Source organism: Podarcis cretensis, assembly GCF_951804945.1.
Source record: "Podarcis cretensis genome assembly, chromosome: 1".
Lineage (NCBI taxonomy): Eukaryota > Metazoa > Chordata > Lepidosauria > Squamata > Lacertidae > Podarcis > Podarcis cretensis.
This window is the reverse complement of record NC_137170.1, coordinates 116,957,446-116,983,166: the sequence shown is the minus strand read 5'-3', so window position 1 is coordinate 116,983,166 and position 25,721 is coordinate 116,957,446. Positions and strand designations below refer to the sequence as shown.

General features: G+C 41.4%; 1 protein-coding gene across 4 annotated transcripts in view; it reads right to left on the bottom strand.

Moving 5' to 3' along the window:
- Positions 1 to 469: 469 nt before the first annotated feature.
- CCDC141 (coiled-coil domain containing 141) overlaps positions 470 to 25,721 on the bottom strand; it is a 94,587-nt gene continuing 69,335 nt past the window's right edge. Inside the window, exons 14-26 of one of the 4 annotated variants that reach the window (XM_079975792.1) lie at positions 24,555 to 24,680; positions 22,997 to 23,185; positions 22,547 to 22,726; positions 21,298 to 21,447; positions 14,390 to 14,530; positions 13,573 to 13,767; positions 12,544 to 12,727; positions 11,714 to 11,826; positions 10,091 to 10,213; positions 8,701 to 8,778; positions 6,986 to 7,139; positions 6,250 to 6,445; positions 470 to 2,048 (exon numbers count right to left, since the gene is read on the bottom strand). In XM_079975792.1, the coding sequence (XP_079831918.1) occupies positions 1,787 to 2,048; positions 6,250 to 6,445; positions 6,986 to 7,139; positions 8,701 to 8,778; positions 10,091 to 10,213; positions 11,714 to 11,826; positions 12,544 to 12,727; positions 13,573 to 13,767; positions 14,390 to 14,530; positions 21,298 to 21,447; positions 22,547 to 22,726; positions 22,997 to 23,185; positions 24,555 to 24,680 (2,091 nt within the window). In that variant the 3' untranslated portion in view covers positions 470 to 1,786. Of the gene's footprint in view, positions 2,049 to 6,249; positions 7,140 to 8,700; positions 8,779 to 10,090; positions 10,214 to 11,713; positions 11,827 to 12,543; positions 12,728 to 13,572; positions 13,768 to 14,389; positions 14,531 to 21,297; positions 21,448 to 22,546; positions 22,727 to 22,996; positions 23,186 to 24,554; positions 24,681 to 25,721 lie in introns of all 4 variants that reach the window. The other 3 variants (XM_079975793.1, XM_079975790.1, XM_079975791.1) reach the window with 3 other exon arrangements.

Sequence of the window (25,721 nt, the reverse complement as noted above, 5' to 3'; positions counted from 1 at the left end):
ATCTGATGCATGCTTTAGGGCAACCTTATCTCAGGAACCGACCCCCAATCAGGAGCCTGGATGATTCAGGATACCCAGGGCCTAAGCCAAAGCCTACTTACATCTGTAATCAATAAAAGTTGTGGTGTGTTTTGATCCAAGAACGTTGTACTGTGGTAATTTTGCTTATGCATCCCTGCTGCCTTGGCTTCTTGGAGGCAGGCTTACTGCGCATGTGCCCACAAGTGTAGCACATCATCCGCCCAATATATTCTGTTCATAGAACGATGATAAGTTGTCGTCTTGGATCAACTGGCCTCCCTCCCCTGCTTTCTTTGCCTCAAGGACAGGGCTGCCTAGAAGACTGATCTCCTTTCAGTTTTACATGTCTCTAATAAATCTGCAGCCAGTTGGCTAAAACTCCTCTTCCCTCCATCTTCATGCCCCCTCCCTCCCTGCCATTTGTAACAGATATTCTTTCCACAGCACACTGTGCACTTGAAGATTTATTTTCATATTGTAATTTTCTTTTAAGAGATTGGATTTCTTAAAAAAAAATTTAATTTCCCTCAAAGCAGTCATTATAAGAAAGAAGAAAGTTATTCTCCAAGAAAAAAAGTTACACTAATATTTATCAACCATTTTTTAAACCACATAGATACCATATATGTATGTCTCCTCTTCCTAGGAAACGGAAGGAATTAACGATGATCAACTTGTCATTTGAATTTGGTGAAAATGTACAGGTGAACTCTCTCTTTAAATAGCATCATTTCTCCCCTTACCTTTGTCAAAACTGGCAATATATTATTCTATGAATCAAAGATATTACATCCTTCAAGGCAAGAAATTCTAATAATACAATGTTGCTCTGGCTCCCACATTTAAAAATAAAAGAAATGCAATTCCCAAGCAAATTCCTTCTCAGACTCTTAACTGGCTTTAAAAAGTATTACTCCTTCCTTATTACTTTAGCAAGGGCGTACTCATTAACATTTTATTTGCTTTATATTTTATCATGTTTTAAACTACACATCACCCGCAAACATTTCTCCTCCTTTTAAACACCTTTCTGAATTTCTTGTTCTATTTGAAAACATTCAAGAGTGAATTAAAATGATTAATGCATCAATTATTTTCGTATCTTCTCGCTTTGACAAGTTGACATACAATCTGAAATTGGCAAAACCTAGCATTGTGCATTGTCTTAAGTGTCTGAGCTGCAAGTCAGAAAATCCCCTTTTCAAAAGCTTCTACGTGGGCCTTAAGCAAACCACTATTCTTCCAGGCTTGCAACACGGGGATAACAATGCAACCATACCATCCTACCTTACAGAGTTGTTGCACAGATTGAGGCAATGGGAGTAAAGCCCTTTGAATTATGCTATAAATATTCTAAGTGTATGAAACCTTGGTGGATTTTCATTAAAGCATTCACAGTACGATTATTATTTTTTAAAAAAAAACAAAAACAGGAGATAAATTGAAGTGGATGCCTGCAATCCAATCGTAACCCATAAATAATACATTTCTTCTTTATTGCTTGTGTTTAGTTCTAAAGCACAAAAAAGCCTACTAGGTGTCTTTACAAATCTCTTTCCCCCCCCCACCCCCAAGTAACATTGATATAGTAATGAATGAATAACGACAACCAGTGTAGCTGTGATATTAATATCAGAAGCACTGTATTCAGAGTGACTCATAACCAAAGGGGGTGAAAGGGATGTGAGGTGCAGCGAAAGGCGGCCATTTGCTGTCGTCTCCAAGTGTGAAAGTTAAAGTCCCGTGATGCTGGTGTGCTGCTGTGCTAAGTGAACAGCCAGTACGCAAGTGAAACAACCAAGTAGAGGGCACAGATGATTATCCAGTCTATTCTTTTTATAGGTGGCTTGTTACCTTGCACATGGAGAATGGCACTTGAGGAGACAGTGCCACTAGAATTTTTAGCCCGGACCACATAGAGGCCAGCGTCTGTGTCACACACCTTCTCAATGAACAAAGCATACTTTGTGTCCTTGTGTGAGATTTTTAAGTGCTCATCTCCAGTCACTTTCTGGCCCTTCTTGTACCTGAAGCAGAGAGTCAGTTTTCAAGTCAGGTTAACATGAATGTTTGTCGAAGCAAAACAATCTGTCACGTCAAACAAGCTCTTACAGACCTATGACAGGAAGTTGGCGGTAGGGACAAATCGCTAACATTAGTTCCTTGCCTCGTGGTGTCTTTTATTAAAAAGAGAGGATTGGGTTTGCAACTATTTAGGGCAAGTTCTTGTGGTTAAAAAAAGGGGGGGAAGGTTTAATTAGCAGGAAAGAGGTTAAATAAAGCCTGGGATCTTGAAGTATATGTTCTTAAAGGGGAGCTTCTTGTGACATTTTGTTTGGCTCCATAAAGGCAAGGCAAGAGCCCCTGTTTCATTTATATTTGGGAGCATTTATTTGACCCAAAGGAAACTGTGCTGCTGAACTGACTGGGGTTATTCTGTAAGTGAGAGAGACATCAGAACAGGGGATTATTTTGTTTTGTTTTTCGTTGGGGAACATGCCCCAAAATAAAGTTTGACAATGTTCTGTGTCTATTTTGTGTTACTAGAAAACTGTTACTGTCCCCGTGTCATGGCTAGGTATGTGCCTCATTCCACGGCTAATACCATCCTGTGACTTTGAGTGGGGAAATAGGCCATGAGAGGGAGAACTGTCACTGCAAAAACACCCAAGAATGGGTGGACATTGATACGTTAAGAAGTAGCTATGCTAAGAATTGTAGGAGGCAATTTATGTAGTCCCAACAAAATCTATGAATTTCCTATCCCCTGGCTGACCTCTTATTTACCAAGAGCAGCCTATCATTTAAAGTTGACTTGGTGGAGGGGGCGGGCGCCGACTGCCCCATCTTTTCCACCACACATTTTTGGGAACCACTCAATAGGAAATGAATAAATAGCACTGTAGATCAGCTAATTACTTGTGCCCCCATTGCCTTCCAACATCTGCTCTTTTGTTTACATATTACCTTAGGTCGATTAGTGTTGTTTATATATAGCAGGCATAGGCAAACTCGCCCTCCAGATGCTTTGGGACTACAACTCCCATCATCTGTAGCTAACAGTCCAGTAGTCAGGGATGATGGGAACTGTAGTCCCAAAACATCTGGAGAGCTGAGTCTACCTATGCCTGATATATAGTACAGTGGTACCTCAGGTTAAAGAAGCTGGTAAAATGCGGTCTTGACTATGCTACCACTCAGTGGATTTGTAACTGGCTGACTGACCAAACCCAAAGGGTGCTCATCAATGGTTCCTCTTCATCCTGGAGAAGAGTGACTAGTGGGGTGCCACAGGGTTCTGTCTTGGGCCCGGTCTTATTCAACATCTTTATCAACGACTTGGATGATGGACTCAAGGGCATCCTGATCAAATTTGCAGATGACACCAAACTGGGAGGGGTGGCTAAAACCCCAGAGGACAGGATCACACTTCAAAACGACCTTGACAGATTAGAAAACTGGGTCAAAACAAACAAGATGAATTTTAACAGGGAGAAATGTAAAGTACTGCACTTGGGCAAAAAAAATGAGAGGCGCAAATACAAGATGGGTGACACCTGGCTTGAGAGCAGTACATGTGAAAAGGATCTAGGAGTCTTGGTTGACCACAAACTTGACATGAGCCAACAGTGTGACGCGGCAGCTAAAAAAGCCAATGCAATTCTGGGCTGCATCAATAGGAGTATAGCATCTAGATCAAGGGAAGTAATAGTGCCACTGTATTCTGCTCTGGTCAGACCTCACCTGGAGTACTGTGTCCAGTTCTGGGCACCACAGTTCAAGAAGGACACTGACAAACTGGAACGTGTCCAGAGGAGGGCAACCAAAATGGTCAAAGGCCTGGAAACGATGCCTTATGAGGAACAGCTAAGGGAGCTGAGCATGTTTAGCCTGGAGAAGAGGAGGTTAAGGGGTGATATGATAGCCATGTTCAAATATATAAAAGGATGTCATATGGAGGAGGGAGAAAGGTTGTTTTCTGCTGCTCCGGAGAAGCGGACACAGAGCAATTGATCCAAACTACAAGAAAGAAGATTCCACCTAAACATTAGGAAGAACTTCCTGACAGTAAGAGCTGTTCGACAGTGGAATTTACTGCCAAGGAGTGTGGTGGAGTCTCCTTCTTTGGAGGTCTTTAAGCAGAGGCTTGACAACCATATGTCAGGAGTGCTCTGATGGTGTTTCCTGCTTGGCAGGGGGTTGGACTCGATGGCCCTTGTGGTCTATTCCAACTCTATGATTCTATGATTCTATGGTTAAGAACTTAATTCGTTCTGGAGGTCCGTTCTTAACCTGAAACTGTTCTTAACCTGAGGTACCACTTTAGCTAATGGGGCCTCCCAACTGCTGCCGCCGCGTGATTTCTGTTCTCATCCTGAAGCAAAGTTCTTAACCCGAGGTACTATTTCTGGGTTGGCGGAGTCTGTAAGCTGAAGCGTCTGTAACCCGAGGTATCACTGTATTCCTTTCTTCTTCTTCTTTTGGCAAAAGGCATATTTTGTTGCCATCAATATTAGAGCATCATAATGTCCGTGCTTAATTCCTATTGAGAAAACTCCCTCCTGGACTTATTTTTAATCATCTTTCTGTTGTAAAAAAATATTTTGTTCAAAAGCTGAACAAGCTGCAGTAACATTTTTGTATTAAATAAAATGGTCTAAGTATTAAGGTCTGCTGTAAACTGGCAGCAGGTTTCCCAAAGGAAAGAAGATTAGGGTATTTTAAAAGCAAAAATAATTTAAGAATTGGTTAGTGACAACACAGGGATAGGTTTTAGCTGTTCCATTTGCTTCTCAACTGCATTCTGATAATAATTCTGTTCAACATGGGTTAGTTTCCGGTTTCAAATATGTTATATGCACACACATAAAAATGTTGTCTCTCTACAATTTTGCTTTCTTTCTATGTGGTAGGTAGACTAAAGTAGTTGCAAGAGCATACACTGCCATAAAAGAGGCAAGGAATAAAGGATAGAGGAAAGGAAATAAGTGACAATGTGAGATGATCTTAGAATCCAGCTACATTTTACTTAGCTAACTAAATGTGGGTTTGCAGCAAAATATATGTGGGAAAATGTCTTACTAAGATTCAGCTTGTCCTATCTTACTATGAACCCAAGAAGCTCCATTTAAAGATGAAAACAAGTAGAAATTCCTCTTCTGCACACTCTCTTCCCTCTCTGATTTCATTACCACCTTTTATTACCTTTTATACTGGAATTGCCCCCCCAAAAAACTTGTCATCAGCTCTGTATCATTCCAGAGCAAGAATCAGCAAAATAAAAGCTGTTGGCCCATATTCCGTTTTCCAAGGCCCTCCTGCTGGAAATGCATTTTCTTTCTAAGTTGGCCTGTGGAAGAATTGTGGTCATGGGTTGTGATGTCTGGGACAAACGCGTTGTTGGCTGGATACAGCCGAAGGACCTTTGAGTTGCTTGAATCATAGCTTTGGCATGGCTGCATTGGAATATCTTGAGCAAGACAGTGGCCTCAATCCAGGAGATTGAGTGACCAACTCTGAACTTTCACTGGGCTTTGGGGCTGTCCCTCTTACTTTCTTTTAGGAATGTAGCAACTTGAACTTGAAACTCAGGGTGTCTGGAGTACTTATTGTTGAAAACGGGAGAATTTTTTAAAAAGCAAAAATCCTCAAGATCGATCACTGCATACTGTGTTGGGGTTCTTTGGCTGGGAGCCTATCAGCCCCAGTTTCTCATCTGGCAAAGTGGCAGTGCCCAGTGTTTCAATGCAGGTTGTGGTGACAAAGTCTTCTTGGGCATGGATAAATAGTAATGTGGTGCAGCGAACCCAGGAGAAGGTAAATAATACCCCCATTTTTCCTCTGCTTTCTGGGTAATATGGACATTGGTCTGTCAATGTAGAGCAATCCACTCATACTCATAAGTTCTTTGAAAAGGAATTTTAATGCACTTTTAGCAACTGGAATGTTTTGTTGGGAAATTGAGATGTTTATCATTTATCTTAAAAACTTTTTTAAATATTTCGGGTGGGGCATGCTTTAATCACTTTGACATTTGAGAGTTATGGTGGCATCAAGGCCTAACATTGCATGCATATTATGACTTTTGAATTGGGCTTTGGCTGGAAATGGAATCATGTGGTGCGATCCAAACAAGTAGCTCTGGTTTTCTAATTGGTGCTCGGTTATATGTGACTCCGTGGGGATTTCTCTATTTATATTTAGGTTTTCTCATTGTAAGCTACCCACCAGGTCAGCGTTGGCTCTGGGAATCCTGTTACTTCTACTTCCAAAGTCACCGGAGAACCTTCCATGACAGTTACATTAGACAGAAGCTTGGAGAAGTTAGGCGCCTGTCCACAAAGGCTGACCATGCTGTTCTTTTCAGATATACTTTTAATCTCTTCTCGGGTGACCATCTGCCTCTGGCAGCTTCTGGTGGTGTCTGATTGAAACAGGAGATCTGAGAATGCGTTGGGTGAAGCATGCAGCCTATCTTGGCTTTTAGTGAAGTTATTTCCGTCATGCAATTGTCCCTGTGCTTCTGTCATGCTTCTGTGGACCTCATGGCGTTGCAAACGGGTCTCACACACTTCACTCATCATGCAATAGGCAGGCTCTGCCTTAAGCATGCATGTGAGGGGACTGGCCTCAGGCATTTCTGGTGGACTGTGAGCAAAAGGGGACTCTGCTTTGTGTTTTGAGTGGTAGCTTAGGGTAGAGGAAGAAAAACTCCCTGGCTGATCTGACATGTGTTCCTTTCTGTGACCAGGCGTGTCAGCGTAAGCAACGGAGGTTAAAGGATCACATTCATCCATCATTCTTTTGCTGCCAGCATTTATCTGCATTTGCACGCTATAGGAGCTGACATGCAGGCTATGTGAACTACAGCAAGGTGGCTCTTCTAGCTCTGTTTCAGAATGCAGAAGGTTGGACTCTGGTGTCTCAGAAAGCGGTGGCAGAGAGATATCATCAGGAGATATACACTCATATTCATCTCCAGAGGGCACTTCTTCTGCCAGCAGCTCGGCCTGCAAGCTATCCTCTTTGGCAGAAGACAAGAGGAGATCTGTGTCTCGTGAAACAGAATCCTCACCAGCTGAGCAGACAACTGAAATATCAGCCAATATCATGTCTTCCTAAGAAAAGAGAGAGAGAGAGAAAAGGAGGGAGGGAGAAAAAGAGTGGCTGAACAAAGATAATTGAATTATTATTGTTTATTGTTTCCCTGTTATGTACTGAGTTGAATAGGATTTTCATTCCCCTTCAAATATTTCTACGACATGTTTTATTTTACAAGGGAATTTAATTTCTGAAAACATAATAAATGAGCTATGTGACTGGTAGAATGTAAAAAGTATTCGTTTACAATTTAGTTACAGTATGAAATCAAGCTTATTATCATGGGACTTTTCAGTTCTATCAACAATAATAAATCCTTATAGCAATTCTTTTTAAATAAAGCAGCGCGTCCTGTCCAAAGGGCTTGGGGTGGGTAACAATTACTGGTACCCCTCTCCTTCCCATTTCCACTTCTGTAGTTCTTTCCTAGGAGTGTTCCAGACTTCTGATATCAATCCCACTCCTTTAACTCTCTTACAAATTAGCCATTTCCCCCTTAGGCTCAATCAATGCTTCCCATTCTCAAAGGTAGTCAATCCCATATCTATGCTTTAGCCTCTTTCCTCCCCAATCATTTTGTGATTTATTAAAAACAGCTGCAGCTCAGAATTCTCTCCACTCCAAATGGAATCAAAGAATCTATACTGCTAATAGTCCTCAACTGGCTTGTGATCTAATGCAGAAGCTGCAAGTTCTTTTCCCAACACAGAAGATGCAGCTGTAACTCAGGCAAGCGTGCCAACTCTAGGTGAGTGGAGGTGCCGTCAGCCCCCTCACTATTCCTTAGTAGGGGGCTCAGCCCCCCTAATATTGAGGGGGTGGAGGAGGCTGAGCCCGCCAAGGCGAGTGCAGCGCAGCATCAAAAGCATGTTCTTTCTGAGCACGAGAGAGGAGGAGCCTCAGCCATTAAAGCTGTGTGTGGCGCTGGGCAAGGCTTCCATGAGCTGCAAGGCAGCCCAATCTTCGCCCCAAGGTGCCACCTCTGACCTCAGCTTTATTCAGTGAGTGAATACTCGCAACTGAACCAAGAAAGAAGGGTGCTTGTCTGTAAGTCATGCCCCTGGTTCTTAATCATTATAATGATAGGGTTGAAAAGCACCTGTCAAAAACTTTTCTACTAATAATGGACTTGTATACACACATGATTTCAGGCAAAATTTCAAATTCATTAGCCGGTATGACAAAAATATGTTACGAATCGGTGATCCGGATTATAGTATGCTACCCTCATTAATAATAAATCATGCTGTGCTATGTAAAAGACTTGAAGAATAAATGCAGGTGGCTTAGATGAGACAATCGTATTTTTTCAACAGCATGTAGGAAACTGAACTGAGAGTTTCATTGGGCTAGCACTAGGCACTTTTAGAGGACGTTTGTGCCAAGGAGATAATTATGTAAGCATCAGACAAAAGATGAGTCCAGTCACTAAAGAAAAGAAACACAAGGAAACACTGCAACAAGATTAATCTATATAGGTAGGTAGGAATTTTTTCTTATTTTTGTTTTCTGAATGCGAGTCATGGTTTTGCTTTGAATAACCTTGGTTTACAAACATTTTAGAACAAAACTGATTACCTTTCTAGTGTTGGCAGAGGCAACAGTGTTCACAGTCTTAGTTGCAACTGGGCTTTCAGCTAATGTGCTCGACTCCATCTATAAGTAAGCCAGTAAGCAAATAAAATGAGTGCATTGAACATGGACACTAAGAAAGCTAAATGGCTCAATATGTAATAAATTGTTTCCCTAAAGATATATTTTCAAGATAAGGGATTATTCCTTCAACCAAATCCCACAAGATTCTGGATGAGTGTCTGCGTGTCCCAGTTGCATTAGGCAGAGGTAAACCAGTTTGGCAAATGCACTGGCTAAGTATCCACCTTAACCAGCCCGCCTACTGGTTGAACTCACAATTGGGTCGGAAATGGATCAAGTGTGCCGTTCATGCGAACGCCGCATCATGGAAGGGGTGCTATGGCCCCCATGTGGGCTCTCGGACAGTACTGCTCCTTCCCAGATCCTTTTAACAGGCTACCCTGATGTTAAAGGATGCCACTCAATGGCTTATCTACCAAAGTCATTATGTTTTGTTGTTGTTGTTTAGTCGTTTAGTCGTGTCCGACTCTTCGTGACCCCATGGACCAGAGCACGCCAGGCAGTCCTGTCTTCCACTGCCTCTGGTCAAACTCATGCTGGTAGCTTCGACAACACTGTCCAACCATCTCGTCCTCTGTCGTCCCCTTCTCCTTGTGCCCTCCATCTTTCCCAACATCAGGGTCTTTTCCAGGGAGTCTTCTCTTCTCATGAGGTGGCCAAAGTATTGGAGCCTCAGCTTCAGGATCTGTCCTTCCAGTGAGCACTCAGGGCTGATTTCCTTCAGAATGGATAGGCTTGATCTTGCAGTCCATGGGACTCTCAAGAGTCTCCTCCAGCACCATAATTCAAAAGCATCAATTCTTCGGCGATCAGCCTTCTTTATGGTCCAGCTCTCACTTCCATACATCACTACTGGGAAAACCATAGCTTTAACTATACGGACCTTTCTCTCTGCTTTTTAAGATGCTGGACGTTTTGTTACCTGCCAACAATTCTATAACTATGTCCTCAAACTGTACAGCCTGGATGGTCTGAACTCTGTGTCAAGGAGCTCCATGTGGGCAAGAGGCCGTGCCTCACCCTCTTATGGGGAAGGTGGTCCCGGTTGTCCCCAGGCCCCTAACCCCACAACACTCACCCAACAGGGCAGTTTAGCATGCCAGCTGGAAAGGGAGGTCTTGCATCCCCCCCCCAGCTGTGTGAAGTGAACCCTCCAGCTCCCAGCTTACCCTGCTGGGCAGCAAATGGCAGCCCCCGCAAGATCACAGTAAGGCAATATTTTGTGCCTGTGTGAATTGCTCCCTTAAAACCAGTTTTCATTGACCTGAGATTAATTTACCCAGAAGTAAGATGGTTAAAAAGGTTTGCAAACCTGTTGTTTTAGCTCATTTGTCTTTTCTTTTAGATTTTCCTTGCTTGTCATCTGTTTCTGTTCTGCTTCTTGCTCGTCCTCAAAATTACCAAAATTTTGTCCTTTCCCCTTTAGTGAGTCTTCCTGTCAAATGGAAAAAGGAGCTATGGTAGCTGAGCAAGGCAATAAAAACAGTGACTGACTTTGTCAAACGTATCCTATATAGTTATTCTTTTTAGCTTTAATTATGCCAGTAGCTTTTAACACAATAAAATATAATACAATGAAAACCAAAACTACAAGTGAACGGACATAAATGAATAAATACACAGCAGCATCCGAAACACAAAATTGAGATAAAAATTAAAGTAGGTGTGGGGAACCTCCAACCCTCCAGATGTTTCTGAACTACAACTCCCATTATCCACTGGCTTGGGACGGGTGAAAGTGATCATCTAAAAATGAACTATTTTCACATGCTTTTTTAAAAGGATGATGATGATGATTCAATAAATCATCATTTATTGAATTTATATACCGCTCTATACCTAGAGGTCTCAGGGCAGTTCACAGAACAAAATCAAAATATAAAGCCACAAAATATATAATCAAAATAAAAACAACAACCCAATAAGCCCCCCTTTCAAGGCTTAGAGGGAAAAGAGTTAAAAAACAGGCCTCATAAATTTCAGTTTAATTTTATTTACATTTATGAGGCTAAGTAAAGCAGGACTCTTCTGAGTAGATCAACTGTGTTGACCTTTGGAGGCATACTAATCTAATTTTTGCCATCGTAATAGGTTATGAGTCACATGGTAGCTACCCTAATGATCACAGTGTCGGATGGGACATACATATTGCAGGGACTCCTGTAAATAGACAAAATTCAGCTGTAGAGATCTTCTACTGTTTTTGTGAATTATGATTACATAATTTGTTGTTTGAATTGCTCTTTTGGGGACGCCATTTTATTCTGTTCTGGTTGGTGTCTGGAACATTTTAATTTATGGGTGGTGCCTGGAATGATTTTATTTATTTAGAAAAGCAGCATATAAATGCTTTAAAATAAAGAGCCCATTGAGTTTGCATGCCAGGCTACTACAGTTAAAGAAAGGACTTGGACAAGCACCTTGGGTTCAAAGTAGGTCACAACTTTATGGGTTACAGATGTGAGTGAGCTGGGCATGGCACTGGACATCTCCTGTTTTATCCAGCCTGCCTGCTGGACAATTGGGGGGGGGGCAAACCTGTTAAAGGATGACCTATAACATGCACCAGATACAATCTGACTAGTTTGCCATGCTGGGAAGTGCTTGTGGCCCTCAGTCCCCACTTGGGTGTTTGGCCAGAAGCACCTCCCCTGAGATATCCTGCTGCCATGGAGGTAGATGGAAGAGGCCTGAATCTTCACCTCCAACAAAGACTAAGGGTCATACCCAATGCCATAGCCATCAAAGCTGTGATGGTTGCTCGGAGGAAGGCAAGAAACTCCAGACAGACACAAATCAGCCTGAGGGCAAAATTCCCCTCCGACCCTGAATATGTCAACTGAAGCAATCCATATTTGTTCTAAGCACAGGGGCATATAGAATTGGTGTGCAGTACACAAATCAAATATAGGTTCCAATATGGAAAACTAATTACCCCAAGCTTGTCTTCAAGTTCTGTTAAGGAGCTACACAGTTCACTGATAGAATCAAGAACTTCTTTGTGTTTCACTCCTATTTTCTCGATGTATTTCTTTCCATCTTCAATACCTGTAGTTTACAAAAAAATTGAGCAGGAGCACAATATTAGCCCGATGTAGTAAAAATGTATCTAGCTTTAGGTTCAGATTTTTAATATATATATTTTTGCACTATAGACCGACATCTTTATGTAACAAAGTGCATAATTTCTTATCACAGGAGGAATTCAGCATCACATTCTTTTAATCATTCCTTCAGTGTGAGCATTTCTGTTTGCCAGACAGAAGAATCCCCCTCTCTCTCTTCCAGAGGATATTTGGGGGGAGTCGGGATAGTGAATGCAGAGGGGGACCTGTGATTGATGGCAGCAGCAAGCAGGAGATTGGCAGTGGTGATTGGGCGGGTGATTGGTGGCTGCGGCAAGGCCTGATGGCGATTGGCTGTGGCTGTGGCAATTGGGCAGGCAACTGTGATTGGCAATTGGGCAGGCAGGGTGATTGGCAACTGCGGCAAGTGGGTGGGTGGGCTGTTGGTGATGGCGAGCGGGCAGACAATTGGCTGTGGTGAGGTGTGCGATCGGCAGTGGCTGTGGCAAGTGATCCGCAGTGGTGGGCCGGCGGACTGAGCGATTGGCGGAAGTGACCTCCCCCACTCCCCCCAAAAGCTAAACAACTTAATTTCGGGTTAAAAAAATAGGGGTCATCTTATGCACAGAAAAATATGGTAAGCTCATCTTCCTTCTTCCCCCCAAATGTACATAGAAGTTTCAAAATAATAGGTTCTTACCATATAAGTCTTTAGCGAGGTTTGTAATCTGCTGAATTCTTTCCTCTTGCTGAGGGACTATCGGCTCAACAAACTTGTTGAATTGCTTGTAAAGTGTTTCTACTGCCTCTCTAGTCTTACACTCTGATGAGTATTTCTCAACTCTAACTACTGTAGCACTTGCTTCTTCACACCAAAATAGACACTATGAGAGAAATGAAACAGAAAATCCCAGTATATTAAAACATATTTTCCAGTTAAATCACTGATTGCTCAATCAGCAATGTCAAACCATGTCTAATCCTGTCCATAATGCTAACTGCTGTGTTTTTGTTTTGGGGTTTGTGTGATCTTTACCCATATTCAAGAGTAGATGGCAAAAAAACTATCCCAAAACTGAACCCTGCTGCTTAATTTAGAAAAAGCCATTATATTATCGATAGCCTATAACTTTAAATAGGGTGTGTGTGTGGTTCACATATGCTAACAAAAAGAATCAATGTAAGAAATACAATGCAAATTCAACATTCAACACCAAAAGAATACTATGGTGACAACCTATTACTACTATTACCATTAATGATAAAAATTCTACCTTTTAAGTAACATAATTAAACAACAATAAATATAAGAATCACAAATCAAATCATATGCAAAACATCAATATGCATCAAGATGGAACATCAGAATGCAATATAATGCAGAAAGTCTCATAAGTATCACAAAAACAGTCACAAAAATCATTTCCATACACATTCACTCTTCACTCTACGCAATACTACACAACACAATCAAACACACAACCGCTATTTACATAATCACTCAACAATCACTCAGTAAACAAGTCTTGAAGTCTGGGGTGTGAACAGGCATTAGATGAATGAGAACTACTATAGTCATTTAACTCCAGGTTCTTTCCACAAAGTCTCTGGTCCATTTAAAAAAAGTCTGAAATGATGGATGAGATGCACATAGGCAATGTACATTAGTCCCATACCTCGAACTGGCCCCTTAACACATCTGTAAAGTGCATTTGTGGTTTTTGTATACCTCTTCCATCATCTGCTGCAGACGCTCCATCAGATCCAAATTTTGTTTGTAATCCTCCATAATCTTGCCAAATTCACTCAGCTGTTTCTCTAATTCGTTGATTGAGCCAGAGAGTATCCCAGCTTTATCACTAGGCTGAGTTGCTAAGGAATCTAAGATTTTCTTCTTTAGATTATCGGTCTTCTTTCTCAGTACCTGTTCCAAGGAATACAGTAAGAATATTCAGAGAAACGTTCAATAGAGCAAAAACTTACTCAATCTGAAATCGCCACAGATAACTGAAAAGCACAGGAAACAAACACACATTTCTGCATTTAGTAGGTATTTACAACTTCCATGGAACTGAAAACTTTTCTGAAGGCACAGCTTGGCCATTACTGCTCTACATCGTCTGGTTAACTTGGTGGGGCTGATAGCTAGGTGGTAGATTTCTCCCTAGCATTTTAGGCCATACCTGCACAATATATTTAAGGAATTTTGATGCCACTTTAACAGCCATGGCTTTCTTTCACTATTGGTTTTGGCTTTTGTTGATTTAAAAGCATGTCTATGACCCTTTCAACAGGAATATCATATAATAATTGCATAATACTTTGAAGACAGACGTAAAATGTTGAGTCAGTTTTGAACTTGAAACACACACACACACACACACAATACCCTAAGCCAATTGCTAAAAGAAAAAGGATGTGTGACCTTTGGTGTTCTGTTTCATCAGCTGTGATATGAAAACTATCTGTTGAATGTTGTCAGTCATCATGGTGCATCTTTGAGATACATATCATGCAGGCCATGACTCAACAACTATAATTGTTACCTGCATTTTTTCAGAATACGCATCAACTTGCTGAATCTGAATTCTCAGAGTCTTCAGATTTCGCGCTTTTTCAGTTTTCTTGCTATAGTTGAATTTCATGTTATTGAATTTCTTTTTGAGGTCTTTAAATGATTCTCTGAGCTGAAAACAAACCATCATTTATGAGTGATTAACAGTGATATAAAACAAAGAACCCGTACAGAGTTAAATAAAAAAAGTTATTTATACTGCATTCCTATCTACTCAAAAGTATGTCCCACTGAGTGCAATAGAACTTACTCTCGGGTAGAACCGCAATTACCCAGGACTCAGGAATAAAGCCCCAGTTGAATTCAAAAGTATGTACTTCGGAATATTTATGTGGTTAGGATTACACTCAATGTACATCCTGAAAACATGGGGTCCCCCCCAAAAAAGAGAGACAATCTCTCTGTGAAAGCATGTAAACCATAATTAAATGCACTACAGGTATTTATTATTCTGAGAACAACAGTACTCTGAAAGGAAATAAGTTCCCAGGCCGAAATTTCTAAAAACTACCATGTGGAAATAGCTGGTGCACATCATCACCACTAAGACAAGTGTCAAAACCTGTAACTCCACAAAAATGCTATAATAGTGCGAATATGTACTATTTTCCGCTTGATGCAGAAGTGAGTTTCAAGACTACTCCTCCATTGCTATTTTCAAAGAGGGCAGGGAGTAGCCCCAAGCTGATATTCCCCTGAAACTCTTCTGCTCGTTTCCAACAGGACTGTAGACTCTGCAACATCTGCAGTATATATTTTCCACTGCATCCTCATTCTTACTTGCTTGGAGGTCTTAAAATATATGTTTGTTTCATTTTGGCCTTGCCACGTGAGCTCTAGTTTCTGACCGTCAACACGATGGATGATGTCCGTCATCTAGCAACTAATGGGATGAAACTCTAGGGCATAGAATTTGATACCCACTTGAGCTTTCATAAAGGTGTCTTTGGAAAGGAATGAATAGCCTTTTGAATTTTTCTGGCAAATTAGCACTGTGCTGCAAAACTAAATGCCATGGGATGGAAGCCGATAAATCCATGCTTTTCCAGTATTTTCATGTGCTCCTTGCCAAAATAGGCAACAGGACACCTCGTGGAGAGTGCTCAATTGATCCCAAATAACCAAATATATTTTCATTTTTACTAGCTTGAGATCTTGGGGCTTCTTGATTATTTCTGAACCAAATTTGTGTCCTATTTTTGATGGAGAAGGAGAAGGCCACGCCCTAGTGTAGGAGCTGGTAGAGGCCGCAAGCCGATAGGCCTCCAGGGAGGCGGGTGTGTATGTTACTGGAATGCACAAAGAGAAGTGGAGAAAGATGGAAGCTTTCCTAGGAAGTTGCAGCTATCCATGATTTTTTTTAAAAGGGCAGAGGGTGACTAATGGAAAGAATGGGAAAGAGGAGGAGGGCATGACTGGGGACCCATTAATTTAAGGCAAACTGGAAAGGAACGCACTGCAGCTCTGTCTTGAAATGAGGGTTGGGGAGGAACAAAGGGCTTTGCCATTCTGCTTCTCTCCACCTAAGTCTCCGTGCACAGTCTACCTTCAAAGCACACTTCTCCCCTCGAAGAATTCTGCACATTGTAGTTTGTTGAGGGCTGCTGGGAACTGTAACTCTGTGAATGGTAAACTAGGGTGCCCGGAGTCCTTTGAAGGAAAAGATGAGCTCTGAATGTGCTTTAAAGGTATAGTACAATATCGCGCTTAGACCGCAGGGCATTGTGGGAAGTAGATGGGAAGACACGGCCTCCCATCCCAGTCCTCCACAACATTCCGTTGCTGTCAAAAATAATTCCAAAGTATTATTGTCTATTCTAAGCTGTGTTTGCCTCTGCATACCCTTAGTGAAAATGATCTCTTTGTGTATTCCCTGGGATATGGTACTGGGCTTTGATGTGGGAGTCCAATGTTCAAATCCTGGCTTAGACTTGAAGCTTACTAGGCAAATAATGCCAAGTCCAAGATGCCATATGGAGCTCCAGCAATGTCTCTCTAAACAGGTTTCTCCCTGGACTTCAAGGAACTGGAGTGATTGTTTCTCATTGTGGCTTACCACAGAGTTGTTGCAAAGATAAAGTTTATGTTAATATATGCCTAACCCTTATATAGGGCAGGAAAGAGAGCTAAATAAGTACCACACTCCTCCTCATGATCCACACGCACACCAGCCCAGAATAAATGCACTTTAAACTTGAGTGTATGTGCGAGACATCTTTGAGTGCTGTCTTTACTTCCAGTTATAAATAACGCCTCCTTTTCAATATTTCATTCTCAGTTAGAGGTCCTAATTATCAATATCAATTTATCACAAACTGAATCAGTCACAACTGTCGTGATTGGGGCCTCAGCTTCACCAAAAAACTGATTTTCAGTTTGTCGAAGTTCTTTTCCCCAAAAAGTGAAATTTGTACAGTGTAGGCAATGAAAGGAATCCTTTGACTGAGATATACGTCAACAAGAGAATTCTCTTTAACAATACATGTCAATTCACCAGCGTTCATTAATTAATTAATTAATCTCTCCCTCTCTCTTTTCGGCAAAGATGCATGAAATGAGATCTTGTTTCAGAAGAAACTGCTTGTATGCTAAAAGATCTGCAGCTGCTGCCACTTTTCTCTTTTAGACTTAATGGGAAATCAGCTCAGATTTAGACCCTTACATTGTCCTCTGTCATGTCTTCAGCTCCAACTCAGCACACGTCCCAGTCAAAGGAATGAATAGTTCTGCTTCAAGAGCGGAATTCTTTTGTGGTAGGAGAGCAATACTGCTAAGTGCTGAATTGGTCAGCATGGTCTCCTCCTAACATACCCGTTTTGTTTCCGCTCTCTTCTCCAACGTACCTGTTATATTTTGGTTGCCTTTGACTGACCTGTGTAAACATCAAATAGCGGAACAAGTGCACTGGTAAGGTGGGGCAGGTGAAGCTGGTAGACTTGATGTGGCCCTACTTAAAAATAAGGCAAAAGAGAAACCTCTGCATGCATCTAACACTCCAGTACTTAGTCACCTGAAAAAAGTAAACTCCCCTCCGATTCCAATAGTAAGCAAACTTTGGGTAGCCTTCTAAGCATTTAATGAGCAATATAATTACACCACTGTAGCTGCCATGCTTTCAGCAAATTGTAATAATAAAATTTGCTGAAACCACGACAGCAACAGAAATGTATTTATGCACTTGATTGCTTGTAAGGACAGTCCTTGGCTGTCCAATAAATTTTAACATGATATGGGGCAAAGGGCCATTTGAGTTAGCCACTCACTCTTCTGTTTATTGAAAAGTAGAATTGATTTTAATCAACTTTGCCCTCTAAGAAGCTTTTCTAGTGCCTTATAGACAAAATTTGTGCAGCTGTCCTGGATGAAGGGGATATGTGATGACAACTGCTGTGATTTATCACACAAGAAGGAGAAAACAAATAATAGAGAACAGGACACTATTTTAATGATCTGGTTGTCATGGTTCACAAACAAAACAGAGCAACTCACTTTTTGACCACTCGTCTAGGAAAACGGCTTTCAGGGACCAACCGTTTAATTTGGCGTTATCTCCCTAACTGATTAATGGGGGACGTTTATCTAAAACAAAGGCAATATGCAATTTAGAACAAGACTTCCAAAAGAAACAGTTTTCAACTTGTGGCAGGGTTCGGCTAAGTTGTTGTGTGGGTGGAACAAGGTCTGCTAATGCAATGGGATGTTCCTCGCCTCGCCTCGCCTCGCCTCGCCTCGCCTCGCCTCGCCTCGCCTCGCCCTCCCCCCCCCAAATTTTCTCTGGAAGGTTGGGGGGGACTCAGAAAAGGTTTAGAGGGCACACAGGGGGAAGAGAGGGGAGAAGACCGGTTGCACATTCAGACCTTATTCCCCATGTGCATCCCCACCACCACCAACATCGAATTCTACCCTCGGTTTTCACTGCAGGGTTGTTTGTTCCTGTGAAATAAGATGTTGCTGGTGGTGGAAGATCACCACTGTGGAACACATGGTTCTTTAAAGAGGAACGGTATAAGGACACCTCGCTCTAAACCAAGCTCCACCTTGGAACTAATGTGCATGTCCAAAAGAACACAAATATTTTGAGCAATAAACATGAATGTATCTTGGGCAATAAAGCATTTATGAAATCTAGTGCAGTCAATTGGAGATGTACAAAGAATGGGCAATATCCAAGCCCAGCCTACCCCGCCATGCATGATCAGGAAGGCTTTCTGCTCAAGGGAGGAACAGAATTGTGCGGCTAGGCTGCTGCTGCTCCAGGAGGCCTCCTAACTTTTAGGAGAAGGACCTACAATCCCCATGAACAGGTATGTGCTTGTTAAGTATAACCAGCTTTCCCCCAGCTACCAGTAGTATAACATTTGTTTGCTTCTACCTGGTAGGCAATGTTCAATTTATTGTTTGATGCATGTTTTACTACTGGAGGCAAATAGAGATAAACTGCAAAGGTGACAACTAATTTAATTATTCACTGAATTTGTAACTGTCGAAGGCACTCAAGCTGACTGAACAATAGCTACAATATGCTTCATAATAAACTCACTACTTTAATTATAAAATCCTGTTGGATTAGTGCTCCTAAAGCAATATAGACAAAAATAGTTACAGTGTAAAAAGGGCATCTTGCACTGCGTTATTTTATACGTGAATTCTGGCAGGTTATAGCTAGCAGATGGCAAACCACCAACCACTTAGGGGACCATCATTAGTGGGATTAAATTAGTTTAAGAACATGCCATACGACTTTTAAGTGATTTATGAAGAACACTTGGGCACTCTAACCCTTTTAAAGTTTGCACAAGAGTAGCATAACCACTGGCGGAGGAAGAGGAGTGAGGGGAATACACCGTCCCTGGCAGCGCAATCCTGGTGGGGTGTCATCGCGGCTGCCCCCCTGCCTGCGCTGGGCGCCACGCCCCCGCAGGCAATTTGCTACACCCCCAGGACATGCGCCAGTCCCGCCCCACCTGCTCTCCACCCCCCGGTGCCAGAATATGAAGCTCCACCACTGAGCATAACATTCCTGTCCTGTGTGGCAAAATACTGCCATCATTTGTGATTGCTGGTTATGCATTAAGGAAAACACTACCCAAATTCTCTCCCAGATGACAATTTCTTTTTAATTGCATAGCCCTCTGGATTTAAAACAGCAGTCCATAAATATGTTTCGCCCTGTACCAGTTTCACGACAGGTTTAGTGGCTTTTCCTCTTTGTCGCAGGACTAAACTATGAAAGGCAAGGATGGCTACAATAAGTACTTCTAGGCTGCTGTATACTGAGAGCAAAGTAAGGAAGCTGCTGGTTGGAGACTGTTTCTGTGCTTGAAGATACAGAAACTCCCTAACAGAAGAATGAAACGAAACCTTGGCACCACTGAGGTGAAATTCACAACTTCATACAATGGTCAGTTTCACGCTTCTGTTGAGCTCAACCAGCTGGCCCAGAGGAATCAGATTCACCAAGGGAGGTGAAATTAACAGGAAGGTGAAAGAGATGGTGAGTTTGATTCTCCTGCTAAGGACTGGAAACTAGCCGAGTGCAGACAAGCTGATTGGGAAAAGTGAAATGTGATCACTAGATGTTTTATGTAGACAAGCTGAGAATAGTACCAGTTGAGGGGACAGGGGGTGGAGAGAAGCGCACTTAGACACAGACATATGCATATGTCCTCATAATTAGGGTATAAGATGTGCAACTTTCCACTGCATGACACAGAGAAGATGAAGCTTCTAATAATCTGAAAGCATAAGAAAAATGATGGTACGTTATTGACATACTGACGCACCTAATTATGTTTAAAGAACTGCAGAGGTTTCTCATATCTAAAGGGACTTTCTGCTTGTTTTTCTTGAACTATTGCCCTCCGTTCTTCGTAGCAAACTGATTTTGAAATGAAGGAAACTTTGAAATGAGCACTCCATGATATGGCATTAGAGAGGGGCATCAACTGTTCCAAGAACAAAAGTCCTTCTGATGATGTTCAAGCCTCTGGACAAATAGCTATTTGGATGACAACAACTATTAATTTATCTGCTATGTATCTATCTGTGGGAGTTGTTTGTTTGCATTTGGACACCTCTTAGGATATCATAATCAAATTTTGCATGATTGTCCCTGAGATCAAGGAGCTGATGTTCATCTGTATTATTTGGCTCCAACTGGATGCCATTTTGAATCAAGATGGTGGATTGAACATTTCAGTACTGCATTGATTTTAACCACTGATTTCAAATTCTTTGGTTTCTTAGAATTCCTCAGCAATGCTGGATACTAGTGCATCATAATGTTTGGAAGAGCTAAAAGTCCATTTAACATGCTTCACTTGGCATCTGTGCTTCAGACTGTGTACTAGAAGGCTACATTTCTGCTGTACCAAAATGCTGTTTGTGCTCGAAGTTCAGTTCAAATATCTCTGTAAGCCTATTCCACTTAACTAAACCACATAAAAGCCAGACTGTAGATGACACGCATGTATTTTTTTTTCTTTTCACACGTAGAAACTAATCTCTGTATAGTAAATTAGCATATTAGAAAGGAAGTATCAGGCATGCTAAATTAGAAACATGACGACAGCTTCATTGACTACATGCAGATAACTTTTTACATGAGACAAGAGGCATTTTTTAAAAATGAACTCTGCCCTCACTATATATACCACAATAACATGCAGTCTGGCTGTAAAACTGCAGAGAGCTGAGACCATTTCCAACCTATCTTCAAGAAAACAAGTGGCATCTCAAAAATGGGTTTGTGAATCACACACCCCCTCATAAACTTAACCAAATAAAGGTGAAAGGATAGCTCTACTGAAGACTACTAAACAGAAAGAAGTGAAAGGACACGACAGCTTTTGATCATTTAATATGCTTTTTTCACCAGACCTCACGTATCTCGTCTTTTGTGGTGCAGAAGTGGAGGATGTGCGACAAATCTTCCTCATACTTTTCAGCTTTGGAATCCCAGTTCACGCTGTCAGACTCAAGGGTCTTGAGCTGCTGCTGCAGGTTCTTTACAGAAACATTAAAGGAATTCTAGAATGAGATGCAGAAATCAGGCTGAAAAAGTTGGCATCAGGGGCTGCAAACTGACCTGCAACACTATTTGTTACAACAACAACAACAACAACAACAACAACAACAACAACAACAACAACAATTTTTTATACCCCGCCCATCTGGCTGGGCTTCCCCAGCCACTCTGGGCGGCTTCCAAAAAAATAATAAAATATTAAAATACTGTAATACACCAAACATTAATAGCTACATTACTTCAGTTTTGTTATTGTCTTTTATTTAAAAAAACCCTTCAATTTAAAATTAACCTATTTTACAGTAAGTTTATGTTCTTCCAAGAGGTTGATGTGGTAACATTCTGGCAAGATTTGAAAATATGGGGTTCACTTCTGCATCTGCCTAAAAAAGGTGTGAAGCTTGACATTGGCATAAACTTGGGGAAATATATTCCCACCAGATTGTTCTAGTTAACTGTCTGATTTTTGTATTCTGAACCTGCTACAGTATCTTCTTTTTTTGTGTGGCACCGCTTTGAGGGATAGGAGTGAATCATGTGGCTATGTCATGGAAGATACAGACAGAGAATCCCTCTGGACAAAGAAAACTTGCCTCGTTGCTAATTCTGAATGCAGAGGAGCAACTGAGCACTGGGTCTTTGAAAGAAATTATAATCTATCATTTTGTTATTTTTATTGTGTTGTTACCATTGTGTACTCTTTATATTAGGCCCTCTATCAAACTGTACATTGAGGTACAATAGAAACATGCTTATTTGGTTTGAATGCCTGAGTCTAGTTCTGCATTAGCCCTTCTTGAATGCTGAGTAATAGAAGAATATACAATTATGTGATGCTTGCTGAGCGATCCTGGCATTTAATCTCTCAGCCTGAAGGGATTTGGATGTTGCCTTTGGGTTAACTTGTAAATAGCCTAGCTCAGTCAGAGAAATTGTCATATTATACAATGTGGGAAAATAGGCAATTGTCAGGTGTAATCTCTGGTATCCTTCTAAATCTGTTGTAAACAGCCCAACCCAGAAGTAATGAAGAAAAGGAAGCACCATGTCCCGTTATTATCCCTGTTTTCTTCCACCACTAGGGCCATTCTGTTGACTTACAGGATGTTGCACTGCTGAAATTATATCCATTCCAAGAGTGAGCGCCAATTTGTACAGGTGCCTGATATGTGCATGCTTCTCCTGAGCATTATTCAAGTGAATCTTAGCATGTGGAGTGTCGCTGGGCACATCTTTCACTTCAGGGATCTTCAGTCCTCCTGATTTTATGAGGCCTTCAAGCTGAGGAGATTAACGTATTATGTTTCATTAACAACCATTCTTCTGTCCCTCCACTTTACAATCACATGCCATTATGTCTAGGCTCAAGACATACACAAATTTGGATCCAGAGTTAGGAGCTGGTGTCTGCTTTAGTATGGTTATTATATAGTCATAGGTGCTTCATTTAATGTGTTCATTTATGGGACACACAATACACATGCATAGCTGTAGCAAGAGAACTTCTGAGGTTAAATAAATTCTTGCCAGGTTAAAGGTGACTATACTCACTTCCTTTTTGACATGATGGAATTTGATAGTCTTGTTGAAAATGTCATCATATTCTGCCATCTTTTCCTTTATCTCCTTATGGAGATGAATAAGCTCACTTACTTTCTCAGATTTTTCCATTTCAGGCACGCCTTTCAAGCTCAGCTGCTCTGATAACTTTAATGTGTATTCCACCTCAGCATTGAGTTGCTAACAAATCAGATGCAAGAAAATTATTGAAACTTAAAAGGGAAACACACATTTAATCCAAGCAAATCACTGTTGACTTCAAGCCATTTCTTCTTCCTCCTTTTCTGAATGTGGAGTTCACACCTAGCCTGTGAATCCCCACCCCCCTATTTCCAAAGCTAAGCCCTAACAGGCATAGATAGGCAAACTCGGCCCTCCAGATGTTTTGGGACTACAACTCCCATCATCCCTAGCCAACAGGACCAGTGGTCAGGGATGATGGAAACTGTAGTCCCAAAACATCCGGAGGGCCGAGTTTGCCTGTGCCTGGATTAAGATCTGCCTAAATTCTGCCCCACCTTTTGCATTCATGTTAAACTGGGAGTTGTCCGCTTGCTTACTTGTTGTATCCCATTGGTCTGAAAGATGGGCACATTCAAAAGGAGGACTTTTAATTCAAAATTAAATTTGTCCTCTCAGTAGCAATGGACGAATCAGTCCATTTCTCCTCCAGGCCACTTTTGTATGTGCTCATTCATAAAACTGTCATGCCATGTGCCTGCATTAATCTCTGATTTAAAAAGCAAAACAAAACACCAATCTGCATGAAAATTTGCATCGACATCCAGATTTGAATATGTATCTTCTAAATGAATTTTCTCTCCATATACATGGTTTTATACAATTTTGTTTTAGCTGAGATGTGAAATCCAAGTGGGCAACTAACTTCTGATCTGCACATTAGTCCAGAATGTTTGTAGCAAGACTTTTCAGATCAGAATTCTCAGAAAAATATCTCAAGCATCCCTAACTTCTCATCTATTCTCTATATAAAGCAGATTATGGCAGAATGAGGTGGATTGTCTGGCACCTGTCTCAGGGCTTAGGCAGAAAGGGAAAACCAGAAGCTGGAAGCTGCCTGCCCAGGTTTAAATCCCTCCTGGAAATTTAGGCTCAGACTTTTATTTCTGTTTGGTTTTTTTTCCCTTTGAAGCATGCAAAATATAACTGGGGCATGGTTTTGTAACATTTCTGCCACCCAAGCTAATTTCTCCCCACTTCCTTTCCACACAAAATGCTATGTTCAATACAAACTTTATAAACAGCTTCTAGATAACTATTTCAATAATAATAATAATAAATAAAATAAATAAATAAAATAAACTGACACATTTTTCAACTTCGTGCAAAACAGTTTCATAAACTTACACATGTGCACCCATCCACAATACCAAAAATGTGAAGTTCTCTCTGTCACAAAATTATTAAGCACAGCATTTCTGCTGAATTTAACATGGAGTGAAAAGTTTGCTTTAGGTACTTCTAGGAGCAAGCGCTTAGAAATGATTTGTTTCACACAGGGCGTGATGTGCTTAATTTCGCTTCTCACCTGAAACCGTGGCTTCATATGGTTAAATTTATTTTGCAGTTCTATAAGTACTGAGAGGTTACTCCCAAGATCAAGTGCTGTCGTAGACCTGAGCGCCTCTTGAAGAATGCTTAAGCTTTGGGTAGTCTACAATAAATAAATACAGATATGGTAATACATGCTGTTGAAGTAAGAAAAGGATCAGGATGTTTTTGCAAAATGCAAAATAAATCTCTATAGTATACAGTACTGGAACAGTGAATGAAAACCTACACATCTTAAAAGGACACTCTCATATAAATACAATATTGTGTGCACAGCAAGTGCTTTACCACTGAGCTGTTTTTAAATAAAATTGTTCCATGTTTCGCTGCTCCTGCCCAACTGTTTTGCATATATATATGTTTGGAAACATATTATGTATTTTGTGTTTTATGTTTTATGCTGTAAACTGCCCTGTGGTCTCTTGATGAAGGGTGCCCATTCAACCACTTCTATCTGAGGAACCCAGACTTGCAAAGTGCCATAAAATGTTCAGTTGCGTTCCGAGGCCCCCCTGAAAATAACTTCACACTGACACATAATTTTAGTTTAAGTTATTGGGCAAAATTTAGGCCACAACTTTATTGATTGCAGCAAAGTGAGCAGTGTAGGCTTAGGCATTGGCAACAGACTATAACTGACTCCTCTCTCTGTCTGAAAGGGTAAACACCAAATGAGGGAGCAACATCGATGAAGACCAATGAAGCTCACCCTCGGGTTCCTGTGGTCCTGGCATGGCCCTAGCCCCTCAAGGGGACTTCAGACGAGATCCAGGACCCCCAGATTCCTTTACCGGAATACCCTTATTCATGGAGAAGAAGAAGAAGAAGATTTTGGATTTGATATCCCACTTTATCACTACCCGAAGGAGTCTCAAAGCGGCTAACATTCTCCTTTCCCTTCCTCCCCCACAACAAACACTCTGTGAGGTGAGTGGGGCTGAGAGACTTCAGAGAAGTGTGACTAGCCCAAGGTCACCCAGCAGCTGCATGTGGAGGAGCGGAGACGCGAACCCGGTTCCCCAGATTACGAGTCTACAGCTCTCAACCACTACACCACACTGGCCGCACCTCCCCTCCCACACACTTCAATAAGCCAATACCAAACCGCCAAATCTTACAAAGTTGTGACGATTGCTAAGGGGGT